The 17,968-nt window shown below is 39.3% G+C and overlaps 1 protein-coding gene across 2 annotated transcripts in view; it reads right to left on the bottom strand.

Moving 5' to 3' along the window:
• LOC135945906 (zygotic gap protein knirps-like) overlaps positions 1 to 17,730 on the bottom strand; it is a 28,208-nt gene extending 10,478 nt beyond the window's left edge. Inside the window, exons 1-2 of one of the 2 annotated variants that reach the window (XM_065493851.1) lie at positions 17,430 to 17,730; positions 1,777 to 1,859 (exon numbers count right to left, since the gene is read on the bottom strand). In XM_065493851.1, the coding sequence (XP_065349923.1) occupies positions 1,777 to 1,854 (78 nt within the window). In that variant the 5' untranslated portion in view covers positions 1,855 to 1,859; positions 17,430 to 17,730. The remainder of the gene's footprint in view (positions 1 to 1,776; positions 1,860 to 17,429) is intronic. The other variant, XM_065493852.1, reaches the window with a different exon arrangement.
• Positions 17,731 to 17,968: the final 238 nt, after the last annotated feature.

Here is a 17,968-nt window from a genome sequence, read left to right as displayed (position 1 = left end):
TCCTTAGAAAGGATTAAGTTTATGAGATCGATTCTTTGAATGAATGTCGGTCATTTTTCATCATAAAAATATGAAACTAAGGAAAACCCATTCGTTTCTCTTTATACGAATGGAATTTTATTGTTGGAATCGGATGCTGTTTCTCGTTTGTCCCTTTGATTGCACTCACAAATGGATACTATGAATTTTGCGGTGAATTTATTGTGTTCGTGTAGCCAGTCCATCAAGTTCGATGGTTGCAATTTTTCAATTCAAAAATTTGGGCGATTAACTGAGGTTATAAAATATTTTTAAATTGATTGAAAAATAGAGTTTAATAAGTGAATTTTTGTTTGTAAAAAAAATTTTAACCAGACAATTTTTGATGGGCCAGTTTTGACATTGAATTTTTCGACTTTTTACGTTGATTTTAGGTGGTTTGATGCCAGTCAACAATTTAAATCATTGACTGCATATTAGCAAAAGATATTTTTAGTTTGAATGATTATCTCAACAATGTTTAATAATCAAATTAGGACTGTGTAAAAGTTAATTTTCAGATTTTGCCGGATTTCTCGAATACCTAAACTGATTTTCAATGTATATGATTTTGTTTTCTTGGTTTAGATTCCTCTCCAATGCTGTACATAGAAGTTAAAATAAAAGTTTTATTTTTTTCAGTACTGATCTACTTCAAATTTATGCAAAATTTGACATTAATATATTTTGAATAACTTTATCCTACAGGAAAGAATTTTTGCTCCGTGCTCCAAAGCCTGAAGTGTCTCAACAGCCGCCGTCTAATTTTTCATTCATCAATTATTTCAAAAATAATAATCGCTACATTTATTTTAGAGAGCGAAATTCCTGCTCTTCTTCCAGCTAGCTCTTAGCTGTGTTTTTTTCTGTCAAGTTTAGGCCGCAATTAAAACCTTATTAGCAATGCCAGGGTCGGCGAAGTAATCTGCTGCAAACTGGATCGCGAGCTACACGAAACAGAGGCCCGCTCTCATAACGCGCGCGTAAGTGTATATGTGTTTATGATGACAATGCAGTCGGCTCAAGTGCGCTCGCAGCGAATTAAGAGGAAGGTCGGATTTAATTGCATTGTTATGTAAGGTTAACAATGCAGCAACTGGTTGAGTCACAAAAAGGGCGAAATAAGAGCGGAAGCGGCGGCGGCGGCAAAATCGCGCCGATTATTCATGCATTGGAGCGCGCTGTGTGTTTGTTGTGCTTTGTTGCCGATGCAAAATAGCTGCCCGCCTGCAGCGGTCGAATTGTGAGCCCTGCGCCGCTTTCGCTGCCGCTTTTCGCACTCTGATAAGCACGCCGGGCACAAAGGAGCCTGTGATGCAACTTTGCGCCTGCTTAACTCTTGTTTTCGTTCAATGCGCATAGACTTGTTCAAATATACACCGCGACAATTTAAAGCAAAAGGTTGCGTCCATATTTATTTCATTTTTGCCCCAGTTAAAATTTAAATATTTTTAATTTAATTTTAATACGACGTACCCGAACTTACTAAGGAATAACCATAATCAAAATTTTGAAGAGTTTTCTCGAGTCAGAACGATATGGGTTTTAAAAAAAATACTTGTTTAATTTTAGCTCAAACAAAAAAGCATTTTCCAGGATTTTCAGCATTAATTTTCTGTAAATTTTAACTTAAAAAATAATAGTCTGGGATATATGTGACGGTAAACCAGGATAAAACGGTCTGAAAATTTGAGCGCCGGCAATGACATTTGACAGGACGCGGGAGTTTTGCAAATTAAGAGCTTGAATATAACTCACCTTGCATCCTTCACAGGTGAAGGCTCCGAAATGGTATCCCGCGGCAGCCTCGCCGCAAACTCTGCACGTCTGGTTCATCGCTGCTGGAAAAAAATGGAGCGAATTTACTTGATGACGCGTGTAAAATGGAAACATTTGGTTCGCAGCCTTGTATAAAAAGACAAAAATGAAAAATTCATATTGTTCTGAATAATTAATTAATTTTTTCCTACCTGAAATTTAAAACAAAAATGCCCGAATATAGAATTGTCTGAGCTTCCAAGAAGTTGTAAAATGTAGGAACGCTGAATGCCGGAATAATTATATGCTAATTTTGCGTTTATTTCTGCCTGAAACAGTCGATGGAAATAAAAATCAGAGTGCGTACGCTAACAATATGTCAGAAGAAGCAAATTAGCTACACAGTACACGATTGTGCTGAGAGCATGCGAGAGTTCAAAAAAGGTCAATTGACCCCTTTTCCCGTGCATCCATAAAAAGACATTTCACCGCCTTTAGAAAACAAGACAAGTGTATTTAAATTGATTTTCGCAAACAAAATGAATAAAAAAACACTTTCGCTTCGCCTGCCAATAGCTGTTTGCGTTAGAAATCAGTGCGTTTGATTCGGCTTAAAAACGTCTAACAAATTGGATGTGAGAAAGAGCGGCGAGCGGAATTAAATCGTACGTGATCCCATTATAGCGCGCCGAGAGCATCCTTCGCATCGCTTGTATTCTCTCTCTCTCTCTCTCTCACCGAATCTCGCGTGATACCAATAATAGTAATAAGGGCGCTCGCTCATTGCCGCGCGCTCTTTTCACACGCTAGAGTAAAATATTATCCGGGAGAGCCGTCGGCAAGCTCATTTGATATGACTAATACCTCCCAATTCTGCCCATTATGCTCAACAATGCAATAACAATTTTCTCCCTAACTAATCAGGCCCGGCCGGCAGTGCGGTTTTTCTCAAAATAAAAATAATCCCCGATCGTATAATTTGCTTTCTGGAGCGGCTGCTTTTAAACGGGCTGGCGTATTTTTTCTCTCTCTTCACTCTCATACGGTGCGGTCAATTATTTGTAATTGGACCAAATTGAAAATAGAAACAAAACGAGCGCGTGACTGCGTTAACAGTTTCCTCATTACAAAAAAGCTTTGCTTCTCCGTACGTAGATTGTGCTTGCTCCTGACTTGAGATATGCGTTAAAATTACGGTGGGAAAACGATCGGCGGCTTTGTTCGTGTGCATTCAATTTCCTCGTGGATGTAAATACGCGCCAAAGAAAAAATACTTGAAATACAAATGCAGATGTAACAATTTTGGGAAAGACGTATTTATTTTAACCAAAGAGAAATTAATCAATTTTTATGTGAATTTTAATTTTCTTTGGCACCACTTTTAGACTTAAGTCGATTTAGAACATTCCAGAAACCAATAAATCTTTTTAACTTGCGTGCTTGAATTATTATTATTATTGAACAAAATATTTTCTGTCAGGGTAACGCGGCGGGCGGGTTTGCGCGGAAGGAGAGTTCGTTGCCGCCCATCGCCGCCTCGGTTGCCGAGGCACGGGGGTGGATCCCGCCCGTATAAATACTCGTTCTCAGCTATAGGACTCGTAAAATAATATCGTTTCTATCTGTCTCTTTAGCATACGATTAATGTTCGGTAAAGGGTGCGAGGCAGGGAAACAGTGATTTTAACTTACTTAATGTATTCGGTGCTTGTCTGCTATTATACATTTCGAACCAAATAGAAATTAATTAATTTTTATGTGAATTTTAATTTTCTTTGGCACCACTTTTAGACTTAAGTCGATTTAGAACATTCCAGAAACCAATAAATCTTTTTAACATGCGTGCTTGAATTATTATTATTGAACAAAATATTTTCTGTCAGGGTAACGCGGCGGGCGGGTTTGCGCGGAAGAAGAGTTCGTTGCCGCCCATCGCCGCCTCGGTTGCCGCGGCCGTAGGTATACGGGGGTGCATCCCGCCCGTATAAATACTGGCGGCTTTGCGCGGAAGGAGAGTTCGTTGCCGGCCATCGCCGCCTCGGTTGCCGAGGCCGTAGGTAGGGGGGTGCATCCCGCCCGTAATACCCGTTCGGCTATAGGACTCGTAAAATAATATAATCCAATAGTTCTATCTGTCTCTTTAGTACGATTAATGTTCGGTAAAGGGTGCGAGGCAGGGAAACAGTGATTTCAACTTACTTAAATGTATTGGGTGCTTGTCTGCTATTATACATTTCGAACCAAATAGAAATTAATTAATTTTTATGTGAATTTTAATTTTCTTTGGCACCACTTTTAGACTTGAGTCGATTTAGAACATTCCAGAAACCAATAAATCTTTTTAACATGCGTGCTTGAATTATTATTATTATTATTGAACAAAATATTTTCTGTCAGGGTAACGCGGCGGGCGGGTTTGCGCGGAAGGAGAGTTCGTTGCCGCCCATCGCCACCTCGGTTGCCGCGGCCGTGGTACGGGGGTGCATCCCGCCCGCATAAATACTGGCGGCTTTGCGCGGAAGGAGAGTTCGTTGCCGGCCATCGCCGCCTCGGTTGCCGAGGCCGTAGGTAGGGGGGTGCATCCCGCCCGTAATACCCGTTCGGCTATAGGACTCGTAAAATAATATAATCTAATAGTTCTATCTGTCTCTTTAGTACGATTAATGTTCGGAAAAGGGTGCGAGGCAGGGAAACAGTGATTTTAACTTACTTATATGTATTGGGTGCTTGTCTGCTATTATACATTTCGACTGCTCAGGGCTGCTAGAGGGAGGACACGACTGCTCGCGTCGCTGGACCGTCTCTTACTAGCAGCAGTCTTTTCACGACTGCTGCCGCTCTTTACCCCCTCTAGCACCCTGAACGCCACCAATCAGAACGTTCAGTTTTCAGTGACAGGGATAATGGTAGATTGCTTCCACCAGGGTAAGCCCATAACCTACTTTGACATTTTCACAAGAACGGAAAAAAATGGAGGCAAACAACCACAATTTCTTATTAAAATTTCTTTCTTAAAGTCAAGTTTTCGAATGATTGGCTAAAATTACAAAATATTCCAGTGAAATAAATGCTGCACAAAATTTTAAAATTATTTAAAAACTGACATTACAATCATGGAAAAATTTAATCTAAGCTAGAGACTGACTATTAATTTTATCTTTCATCAATTGAAATATCTTTTACAAAGGCAAAATTAAATCCGTCTGGCAAAAAGCAGTAAATTTCCCACGTGTGTGTCTCGTGGTATATTTTATTGCACTTTCCAATTTTGGGCAAAAAGACTAATAAAGGCATTCGGTCTTACTTTCGGTCAATTATATAAGGGAGAAAAAAGTTGGCCTGGACGCACGTTCCTTTATCCGGCGATCTGAGTACCTAGCTGGCGACACTGCGCTTCGCAAAAAGCGATATCGACGGACAGACGAGTCGTCGAGTCGAGAAACACTCGTCAAAAGCTAAGTGCCGCCAAAGCGCGCGGCGGCGGCCGTTTTTGCGTCAAGCGCCACAACGTGCGAGCAAGAGCGCCGGCCGGCAGGCCGACCTGCCAGACCTGACCAAAACAGGGGAATGGGGCGGGCGGGGAAGGGGGAAGCGGTCGCAGCATCTTTCTGTCTCAGGGTCAAAGTGGAAAAAATCCAAGCTCGCAAGCCTGCTCTCGTTCTCCTATACAGATAAATTAGCCCATTTCAGGTGTTAATCCGTAAGAGATGGCCCGGCAAATCCACACAAATTCACGACCGTGACATTAATGGACCGATTTTTACTCACCTTCAAGCTTAATTTCATTTTAAATTTAAAAAAAGGGTTATGTCTAATTCAGATGATAGTTTATGAGAAAATTTGATCCTTTTAAGAAACCTTTTACTATTTTCCTCCAACTCCTTGTCAATTGATTTTGCATTGGACACTAAAAGCGAAATAGAAAACAGCGCGCCATGAGTAAAGACAAAAAGATTGCACCTGAAAAGTGATGATTTTAACGAACTTAAAGTTTTGAGGTGAGCTAAAAGGTGAATTAGACGATTTTGCGTATCTTTTAAAATTCATAATTCGTGTTAAATGACTAAGTTCCGCATCCGCACAGAAAAAAAAGAGTTGATTGTCTTGGATTGCCATCCCTGCGGATCATTATGGGAAAGTGGCTCTCGCGCGCTCCGCGCAAAAGAAAAGAAGATGAACTGCTATGGGGCTCCTCTGCTCTCGCTCGCTCGTTCGCTCGCTCGCTCGCTCTCAAAGTGTAAGGTCAAAAAGCATGCACACATGTATTAATATGTGGATGTTTCTCTTTTTCATCTCGAGCTAGCTGGTTGAATAACGGGATTGCAGCGGCAGCAGAGGCAGAAGAAGAAGAAGATCCACCGAGAGGATCCTCATCAGTGAATAAAGGCAGGTGACTTATTGCTCCCATGCAGGCAATAATGACAATCGGCCGCGCGGCGGCGGCGGCGGATTATGACCTTAGCGCAGCCGCCACGCATATATCTGGGTCTCAGCTCCGGCCAACCTGTTGCTTTTTATTTCTCTCGCGCTATGCTCTCCTCTCGCGCCGCACCGCACCGCGCACCGGCGATGGATTCTAGTCGCAATATCCATTTATATACAAAGCCAAGAAAGAATGCCGGCCGGGCCGCGACCATTGTGTCCCGATACATATAATGCTTTGGAAGTGTATCACTCGCCATCCTTTCTTCTCTGATCGTGCCGAATAAATGTTAAGCGCTGGGCCGATACTCGATTTTTATTCACAGGGCGGTGAAAAACAGTCCTCTGCCGAAATAAATTTCTAGACGATTTCAATTTGAATCGCATTTTTTCTCTATTAAAACATTAAATGTTTCACATCCCGGAGTTAAATCTTTTTTTCGACTAGAATCCGCCTGCTCGCGCTCCCCTCCTCCTTCTTTACCTTTGTAATTCGCAGTCAGAGGTATATTAATGTTGGAAAAGGTAAGGTGCAGCGCCGAGATCAATTTTAGCCTCGTGAACTCTGTTGTGTGTGTGTGAGTTTAGCTCGTGTTTTACATTCAAGGTTGCTGACGAGCTAAATTTGCGCTGCTTCGAGACGAGAGCATTCTGCTTGGGCGCAATATTTTTCTTCGGCTGCTTTTTTATTAAAGGATGGGCGGGCAGTGTGTAGTAACCTTTATTAGAGTGGCGCATTTTGGGCTGCGATCGATTTTTCTCTTTCTTTCTTTTTGCCAGCAAAGTTCAGAGTTCAAACTCGCGGCGGATTGCAAAATAATTGGACTAACTGACAACATGCACGAGCCCGACGACGAGCAGAATTTGCTCCAGACCCGCAAAATAATTGGTTGCGTGTGTGGCTCCCTTACTTAAAAAGGTGCCATATGACTGTGCGACTTCTTTTCCATGTAATGATCATCGTTCCGACCACGCATTATTTATTTTATTATAAATTTTTTGACCGCAGCTGTCACCAGGAAGAAAAAGTGTCTTGATAGTTTGCACTATTTGGACTGGCATGCTATATATGTGCATTATTTTTTTCCAATTTGTTCCACAGTTTAAATAAAATTCAATTCATGATTTTCGAAAGGAATTCAAGTGCAAAACCATCAATTATCCCGGAAAATGAAACGGTTATCAGTGCAAATTTGAGATCTTTCCTTTTAATGTTTAGATAAAATTAATTTGGATTTTTTTTGCGTTGCCATTAATCTGTGCGATGAGAAGAGAGTCTATTATAATGATCAGCCACGATCACACAAAAATATCGGCGGACCCTGGAAAATGATCGTTATTGTTTGGTGCACGGCAGAGATGAATTATTGTCCAGTTGCACAAACAATTGAAAGCAATCGGCTTCAACTGTCACGGAGAAATATATAAATATACCATCACAACGATTTCCTGTTTGATAAGAATCTACACAGCAACAAAACCGAATTTCCACAATAGCCGTTAATTCGAATCTAGCAGCAAAATCAATATATATAATGATTTAGCTCTCGTGCGCATCATCCGCGGCGGGATTTTTACCAAAAGATAATCACACCCAGCAGCACACAGGAGCCGTATATGTGTGTGCGTGCGTGCACGAGCTTTACACTTCTCTTCTCTCTCTCGTCGTCTCTCGTGTGTGTATTATATTGTGCGATATCGATAGTGTGCTTGATTGTGCACAAAATATAATATCAGAGCTCGATCTCGGTTCTGCTGCTGTTGGCGCATGAAAAGGAGCAATATCGCAGCAGTTATCTCGACACATTTTTTTACTCCTGTCCGCGTGTGTACGTATATGCATGTATTTAAAGGCAAACGTTACGCACCGAAAGCGCCAAACTTAGTATTTCTTCCAAGTGGAATATGATACGATTTGTTTTCAGCTGTTACCTACCAATATCTGAGGCAATTCCAATTTGGACAAAACATATCTTTTCAATCAAAGTTTTCTGAGGAAAAATACACGTTATTGTGGAATTCCTACATGCCCTGGCAGTGCTGGTACGAACTCAACACGTGATATTGAGAAACAAAATTAAAGCCAAATTTACCTAGAGGTAGAATTAAAAAATAAAACTGCTGGAAAATTCCAAATAGCGGCACGTTGACCTCCAACATAAAAGCTATTATGTATAATGCCCATTTTGTTTAAAGTGACTCAATAATTGAAAATTATTTGAATTGTTCGATGCAATAAGCAGTTAATCGATAAACAATTTGTTCTACAGTTTGCGAAAATAAAAAAGGACCTCGCTACAGTAAAAATTTAAGTTTTTTATATTTTCTCCTAAATTTAGAGCACTTGACCACATTTTCTTGGCAAATTTCGATTCATCTCGTCGATATCTGTCCAACAGCGTATGAAACCTTTTAGGATTATTTTTGCGAAATAAAATAGGATTTCAAATAGGAGACAGTATAATCCTCACCATTTGCAAAGCATGCTAACTTTACAGGCTTTACAGCCACTTAATTTTCTCAAAATTTTACAGTGCAACTTATATTTTATTAGGTCAAATTTGGCTTCAACTGAATCCTATAAAGCAATGCGAGTTCATGCTTTAAAATGTACAACGACATATAGAAGGGTCATTCAACGATCGAAATTCGGCATTTTTTATATTTTGCACGGCTAAAATTGTATAGTTTGCTGATTTAGTTGTAATTTGTTCCAAAAAGGTGTGTGGCTTATTGTAAACAAATGTTAATTCATTTTTATCACGACTAGCAGCAATTTAAATTGCCTGGAAATTTTCAGGAAAACAATTGAAATTAATTTGAGTTATCAGCCACATTTTATAAAATGGAAAGAGTGCTAACTTTTGTGCCAATTTTCTCAAAAATTGGTCAAATTTAAGCTCTCTCCCAGATTTTAGAGCATATTTTGATGAAACGCATTTGCAGAAATCGCTTTTGGGCTGTAACGGACGTACGCAGTGGCAAAGTCGGCGAGCAGGCAAGCTGGGCGCACGTATATAGTTGGCGCGGTGGCTTTTTGTGCCGCAACAATTGCATCGCGAGCTGAGCGCGCGAAGTAAAGCAGCCGAGTCATTAATCATTGCACAATCACACACCGATACCTTCTTCTTCTTCTTATGCTCGTCTGTTGCTGCTGCAGGGGTGAAAAGGTATAATGCCAGCGAAGAATGCATGCTAGCACAGAACGATATTCTTCCGAAGACGAACGCGCGATAATAATAAATATAAAAGGCGGCGGTAATCGGCTGCTCTCGCGCGCATTGTTCTCGACATTGCACTCTCTGTTTTTCAACGAAAGTCGGGAAGGAAAAACAAACACAGTTTTCGGTGTGTGCATCAGATACACGCGGTGACATCCGTTTCTCGCCATCAAAACACGAGCGCATGCATATAGAAAAAGTTGCGACACGCGAGCGGCCCTTTTTGCCACTTTTCAACGCGAGTGTGTGTGTGTGTATATATGTGTACCAGATCAAGATGGAGACCTGCTCTCTCGCTCTCGTATTGTTGTTTGCCTCAGACGCCAAATAAATCTCAGGCGTTAAACTCTCCTCGCGTCTCTCTACCTTGTAGAATGATTGTTGCAACAAATGTTTGCGCCTGAATTGCATCTCTCACAGCGTTGGATACAATCTGGAAGCGGCCGCAAACTCACTCTAGAAAACGCAAATTGGCATGTAATGGCTCCTAACGTTTGCACCGCTCAATTTAAAGAGGACGTAGATAGTGCGAAACCCAAGAATATTACTTGTTGACAGTAAATAAAATAATCCCTAACATCTATATGATTAGGTTTAAGCCCAGAACACTGTATTTTAAAGATTGCTGCAAAGTTTGTAAGCTTATGTAAGCTCCCTTCTTGAAATCTATAGGTCTATACATTTTTCACAATAAAGAGTTTATCCCCAAAAGGGCTAAGATATCGATGTGAGGATTCGAATTCCAAGAAAACACAGTCTACTCTTGCTCCAAATTTTGGAGAAACGGACAAAATGTGAATTATAATGGTTACAAAGTCCTTTTCGTTATTGCACATTAGAAATAAGGCCACTGATTGTGAGTTTAAATTTTGTCGGCATTTTGAAGTTTAAAAACACTTGTTTCATTTGATTCCAACAAATAAGTTTTTACTCAACAATGTGGACACCCACAGTTCAGCATGCTTTATTGTAGCCAACTATTAAAACTATCTATTTTCAATTAAAGAGGAATGATACTGGAAAAGCCTGGAAAATGCTTGTTGCCAATGCATAAACTCATCCCTTAGGATTCAGTTAAAGCCTAAATTGACCTAAGGAGCGCTGTAATTTTTTGAGAAAATTGGCTGGAAAGTTACCGTGCTTTTCAAATGGTAGTGGCTGTCTCCTTACTTGAAATCCTATTTAATTTCAAAACCAAGAGTTTCCCCAATAAGTGGCATACACCGTTGGACAGATCTCGACGAGAGGAATCGGAATATGCCAAGAAAATATGTTCTAGCACTGTAAATTTTGGAGAAAATTGGCAAAATTTGAATTTTTATTGTAGGAAGGTCATTTTTTTATTATTGCAAATTGTTGAACAAATTGTTTATCGGTCAATTGTTTAAGGCATACAACAATTTAAATAATTTTCAATTGTTGGCCAGTATCATTCCACTTTAATTGTAACGTTGTACGAACCTTTACGACGTTAAAGAACTTTGTAACGTGTAAGAACCTTTACAACGTTAATATCTATAACACAAGTATTGCTATGAATTCTTTCAAATCACGATGTCGCAGGAGCGTTCATGACTGAATCGTCTTCGAACCACCGCTAGGGTTTCCAAGATGCCTTTAATTTAGAAAACCCGCATTTTGATGGTGGTTTTCGTCCACACGAATCAAAAGTCAGATAGTTCATCATTATCACATGAACTTCATTTTAGCAGTCTCGTATAATACCGTGTTACACGATGACAAAATTACAAAATAAAAAGTCTAAATAATAAATCACTGCGTTCATTTCGTGTAAAATTTGTCAATATTTGTACGCTGTGGGTGTTCTTTAAATTGCGGAAATACTAAATCGTCCTGCGGTCCCGGCAAAATTGCGTAACTTTCAACAATCAACCGCTAATTTCCTTGTTGCAAGAAAAGGTCAACAATCAATTCGACAATGAAAATTTGGGTGTTTGTTGAGCGTTGCGCAATTTTTCCGGGACCAGGACGAATTATAATGTTGTAAGAACCTTTACTCGTTCCACAGTCTTTGTTTCTTCCATGTCTTCAAAAAGTGATAAAGATATGAGATGTATAAAACCATTTTTTAATCGCTTCGGATTTGTCTCTTAGTTCTTTTAAATCACGAGATTGTTCATCATTATCACATGAACTTAATTCTAGCAGTCTTTTACCGTGTTGCACGACGACAAAATTACAAAATAAAAAGTCTTTTAATAAATCACTGTTCATTTCGTATAAAATTTGTCAATATTTGTACACTGTGGGTATTTTCTTTAAATTGGCAATCCTTAATAAATCCCTTTCATCATGGTATAAACGTCTAGCAATAAGGCATTACAGAAATAAATTTATTATGACTTTTTTAAACTTCAAAAAGTCCTCGAGCAGTATTGACGTAATTCAACTAAGATAATAATAGGCCGAAGAAGAGTTCAAATTAGTCTTGCTATATTTAAAATATAAATTTATATTGTGTAAGCAAAATTTTACTTAAACGATTTGCAACGATCTGAAACCATTCTTCTCTGTAATTTCACTTAATTTTTCTGTCCTCTGGCCGAAGAAAGGCTTACAGAAAGTGAAGAATATGGAACTAAAATTCAAAAAAATATAGTCTTTCCAACTTTGTAAGTCTAATCAAAGGATGTATTTGGTAAAAGAACAGCATTTGAGCAAAAAAGGAGGAAAACACTAAACAGCACTTTCCGCTCTCTTTTATGAGCCGAAAATGCTGGTTGTTGCTGAAATTTTTACGACTTTTCCCAAAAACCTCGAGATTTATTTTAGTGCGCGCCTGATGCTCACAAATTCTCAGCTCGAATAAAAAACCAAGTTGGAGCGAGAGCCATATGGTTTCAACTGACGCACAAACTCAAACCCAATCAATCAAAGTGATACTTGCGCCAATGATTTTCATATTCGCCTTTTGTGCATGCAAATTTGGAGAAATAGAAAAAAGTGCTACCCCGTGTATCGTACAAAAGGCGAATTTGACGTGGCACTCTGCAGTGTCAGCCGCGACCCATTAACGAAATAAAAGCGCGGATCGGGCCAAATAGCTGCTATTCAAATTACAACTTCCTACCCCCTGGGGGATCTATACGTACGATGCGGCACACACTCACACACACATGACGAATGAGAAACGAGCCGCGGGCAAAAAATCAGAGTAAACGCAGCGGCGAAATTGTCGTTTCGGGCGACACCAGAGAGATAGAGAGAGAGAATAAATACTTCTTTCTAGTGACGGGCAATATTATTCAAAATTAATGATGTTCCGTCGGGCGAGTTGTTCGAATAGACGCAACAATGTGCCGCTTGCACCGCACCTATTTTTATCCGTCAGCCATCTCGCCAATCCTCTGTGAGCAGAAATGCATCCGCGCGGCTGAGAAATGATAAAAGTCGCGCGCGGCAGCCGCATTTTTTCACAAAAGCTTTATAGGCACTGATTATTTATCAAAGCTAAAGGAACACACAGAGAGCGGGGACACACGATCCGGCCTGAAGTTTCATGAGAGATGTAAAGTGAAGCGAGAAAAATGTGATAATATAGCCGACAAGACTTATGGCACACATCGAACTTTAAAACGGTACCATTTTTCCTTTTAAACGTATCTTTGGATCTCAAGCTTGCGAGAAATTAATCTCTTTTAGGATTGTCTTTATTTATTTTACAGAAAATTAATCGTAACTGGCCACATATTTAATGAGAAAAAGCAAAATTCTAATAATTAACATTTTACAATTAAAAATAATCAGAACAACGAAACACGCTGACATGTGCAAAAATACTATTAATAAAATACCTACTTAACATTTTTATTTATATACACTTTTAAATAAATAATGTGTTCAGAACAAGTAGTTGGATAATATGCTATAGTTGGATAATATGCTATATATTGAATGGTTACTTGTAGTTCCTCACGAAAAATTCTGTAATTGAATTAAAATTTATATTAAAAAATTAAATTTAAAATCATTGAAATGAAGATAGTGTTCAAACATATCATCGATCACTGCCAAGATTTGGAAAAAACTTAAATTACGCGACTCCTTTGTGAGTCTTGAAAATTCGAGAGCTCCTTTTTGTCAATTGAAACGCTTTACCAATACCAATAACTATAAAATATGCTATTTTTTAGACTTAGCTATTCTTTGTGAATTTTACATGATTACTCTTTTGATTGTTTCTGTGCGAATAAAATATAAAAAAAAACGTTGAAATAGGTTTTAATAAATTTGAAACTATTTTCGTTTTCCTACAAAACTGGCTGCTGTCATTTCAAAGCATTTGAAGTTAAGAGCCTATTTATAAGCATTAAATCTTGATAAATAAAAATCTGCTTTGAAAATAGCGTCTTAAAGAGCAACACAATGATTTTGTTTGGCGCGATTTTAGTCAGCGGTGGTATAAATATTTGTCAAGAGTTTAATGGCTCCTTTGACACTTGAAAGGGGAGAATAAATAGGGCAGCAACCCCGTTTTCATGAGGTGCGTGACAATGAAAAATGCACTACATGTGAAAACGCACGACCCCTTCTTGTTCATCCAAGAAAAAATTACAAAGAGCGGCTGGAGTGCTTCTCGTGTTGGATGTTTACGCGTGGACCCTTCCTTCCGAAAAAAACGCGAGGCCGCGGGCGACAAATATGAATGTGGCGCGCTCATTGCCCTGACACGAACGAACTTTGATTTTATTATCCTTTCCATGGGAATTTTTTTGCAGGCTAAATTGGAACAAAAATAATTACTTATTTCTGAAAGTAAAATTTTAATTTAAAAATTAAAATTTAACTAAAAAGTCAGAGTGTGGATGAATTTATTTTATTGAAAAAACAAAATCCTGGTTTTGTCAGTTATAATTTGTAGCAGGTTATAATTAAAACTGTCCTGCTAGTTGTTCCCCATTGGTGCGAATCGGAATGCGTTTGCAAAAGTGCATCGTTTTAATGGCAGATAACTGCGAAATAAAATATATATAAATCAGTTCACGAGGCTGGATGAGATTAAATAAAGCGGGCAGGTTGAAATGTAAAAGTGCCAGAGGCGTATGTGGAATGCAGCTCACAATCGCAGCGCCGAGAGAGCTGCGCGAGCAATTTCACTGGAAAATTTTATATTTTATGTTCACATTTATTTTAAAGCACACTGCGTCACAAAGAATTTTGACCTCCCAGCATGACACCGCGGCCAAACTATTTTTCTACAAGAGGGAATTATTTCTTTTCTCGGTTCCTCATAAAATTCCTGCACCTCTGCCCTTGAATTTTATTTATGTGTACGTACGTTTTTGTGACAGGCAAGCAGAAAGCAGGCGGTCCAGTAATGGTTGGTGCTCTGTTCGGGATTTCGGCATTGTTTCCGGTTTAGAAATGGGACGAACCGTAAATCATCCTTTGCGGAATCACAGACAAAAAATAAAATAAAAATTCCCGCCAGGCATTTTTCCTTATTGCTTTTAAATCTGAATCACTCTCGGCATCGGACGCGCTGACTCAGGCCTCAATTAGAGCAGAGCTGGACCAGATCTCAACGTCAACACCCTGCGCTTTTCCCAAATCTTCAGCTGTCAGATTCCTGGTGCGCACACTACCCAAACACGTCAGCCTCGATTTGATCTCAGAGATAATTAAATTAGTTTCGAATCACATATATGTTGAACAAGAACCAGATGATCTCTGCTATTTCTTTCTGCTCCAAGGAACACACGTTAATTAAAAAATTGAATTTTGAGCATTAGGACAGAGACATTTTATTTCTGACCTGCCAATCGTTAATAGGAAAGGAAACCCTATAAATTAGACATTAAATTTTTAAAAGATATAATGAGGAATTGTTCATTTAGAGAATTAGTAAATACACGTTGGGGTTAAATTTAACGAATATTCAATATTTTTAAAAATTCTTTCTCTCTTCGTCCCTTTTGATCTTTTTACCGTTACAAATTGTACGCCAGTGTAGAATTTATTTTGTAAAATGTGTAGTTTGTAAGACATTCCTTTTGTAGATCCCTATTAACCCCTTCAGGGTAAGTCAAAGTGATAAATTACCTTCCCCAAAATGTGTCCTGGTGGGCTGTTGTGTTTCACCATTCATGTACGACAACCCAGGCAAATTCTTAAAATTTTCCAGTGCGTTGTATTCACTCTCCACATTAACAATTCTCGTTACAAAATGGAAAAGGCAAAATATGTACCGAATTTTAATTTTTAACTTTTCCTTAGTTTTGAAAGTTAAGAAAGAGCGTAAATTGTCTCAGGTTTGGCATTTTAATTTGCAACAAAATGGGCTGCATCATGCGGCAACAGGGTTCCGAAAAACCCGGGTTTTTTACATTTGGCCGACCTGGGTTTTATTGGGTTTTTTTTGGGTTTTCCTGTTTTTTTTTCAAATTTGCTATTCACGGCTTTTTTTCAAGAAACAAAGAAATTTAATCCTCAAGCCCCGAGACGTGCCAATTTTTCAATGTGCAAAAATGCAGCACTACCTTTTTAGCGTTAAAAAATAGCCAAAAACGATTTTTTTTATTTTCCAGCATTTTTTAATCATGATACTAAAAATATTGGAGGCTTGGGTAAAATAGTGGGTTTTATTGGGTTTTTTAGCCTGGTTAAACCCGATAAAACCCGGGTGGGTTTTACCCGGGTGGGGAAAATTCGTAACCCTGTGCGGCGAGCACTGCCTTCTTATTGAAAATCATGATTTATTTTGCCTGGAGGAAAAATCTGCACACCGCTGCTGAATAGACCGCGACGAGAGGAATCAAAATCAAAAGAAAAAGCATTAATAAATAACCGTTTAATTTTTTGATAAATTTGTCTGTAACACGGTTCTAATTTCATTATTGCAAATAATTCTTAAGACAATTGCTCAACCTAACAATTTGATCAACTGCTGATAACTGTAGTAACAATTATTGCTATATTGTTGCCAGTTTAAAGAGGAATGATACTGGAAAAGCCTGGAAAATGCTTGTTGCCAATACATAAACTCGTCCCTTAGGATTCAGTTAAAGCCTAAATTGACCTAAGAAGCGCTGTAATTTTTTGAGAAAATTGGCTGGAAAGTTATCGTGCTTTTCAAATGGTAAGGGCTGTCTCCTTACTTGAAATACCATTTAATTTCAAAATCAAGAGTTTTCCTAATAAGTGGCATACACCGTTGGACAGATCTCGACGAGAGGAATCGGAATATGCCAAGAAAATATGTTCAAGCTCTGTAAATTTTGGAGAAAATTGGCAAAATTTGAATTTTTACTGTAGGAAGGTCCTTTTTTATTATTGCAAATTGTTGAACAAATTGTTTATCGATCAATTGTTTATGGCATCCAACAATTCAAATAATTTTCAATTGTTGCCCAGTATCTTACTACATCATTCCACTTTAAAATCACAAGAGATCCTCAATTTATAAATTAGTACCTGACGTTTGCATATATTTATTATATTGGCTCTGGAAGAAGCAAAAGTATGTATTGGCAATGATCAGTATTAAAAATCGCCTGGCGACCCCGAGTGTTAACTGGCGAAATTTATTTTGCTTTATGGTTTGTGTAGCGGAATCGGTTTTAATTTGATGCGCGGCTGAAGGTGCGAGGGCGCCAGAGGTCACCGTTGACCAAAAAGCTGCGGCTGATGACGTCAATGGCTAAAAGTAAATCACATAGCACGCAGAGCAAATTAATAATCGCTTTCCTCGTGCGCCGGGAGTTGAAGTCTCCGCGACTGGGAAAAATATTTCGAAACGACTGCGTTTGATAATTCAGCACAAATAACAATGATGGGCTGCAAGGCGCTTCTCGTGGTCCCCCCACCCATCCCGCGGCCACCAGAAGGTACATTACATACACCCATTGTTTAATTAGGTCCATCCATAACACACGCACGCACGAAAGAAAGAAAGAGACAGAAATATTTCCAACGACGCGCCCATTGTGCAAAAATCAGTCTGCGCTTCTGCGGCGCTGCTCGAAAATAAAATAAAATGCTCGATACTCACTGTTCTGGTGCGCGATCGGTCAGGTGGGCTGACCCTGAGCGGGCAGGCGGGCGCGCGGGCGGTCAAAGGTGATCCGATTTGGGGCCGCTCAGTACAGGGACATGTTTCGGGCCGACGGATGCGCCGACCAATGCCTGCTGCCTCGGTTCAGGGGCGAAATCAGGTTTGTTTGGTCTATACGTGCGATCGGTGCGGGTCGCCGCGCGACTTGGAGATGTGCTCCGTTTGCGTGCCTTATTTAGAGTGAGATCATTAAGTGCATACTCGCTTCTACCTATGAACATGCCGCAGCTGCTATTGCGAGCGCCAATCGCACAGCATCGCTCGCACCTACGTATCTCCCCGCCTCTCGCGATAGCAGCCCCCGGCATCAAATCTGGCAATGCGTTACTCTTCTCTCACGTGTTAATCATATTCATTTCTGATTCAGACATTAAACTAAATTAAAAATAATTAACATGTTTAGGAATTATCAAGCTAAAAATTAGCCTTTCGATAATCACTTTTAAATCAATTTCAAAAACGTCGATTCCAGCAAC

This window comes from Cloeon dipterum, chromosome X (assembly GCF_949628265.1).
Source record: "Cloeon dipterum chromosome X, ieCloDipt1.1, whole genome shotgun sequence".
In the NCBI taxonomy this organism is placed as follows: Eukaryota; Metazoa; Arthropoda; class Insecta; order Ephemeroptera; family Baetidae; genus Cloeon; species Cloeon dipterum.
This window is presented reverse-complemented; position numbering and strand designations above follow the sequence as displayed.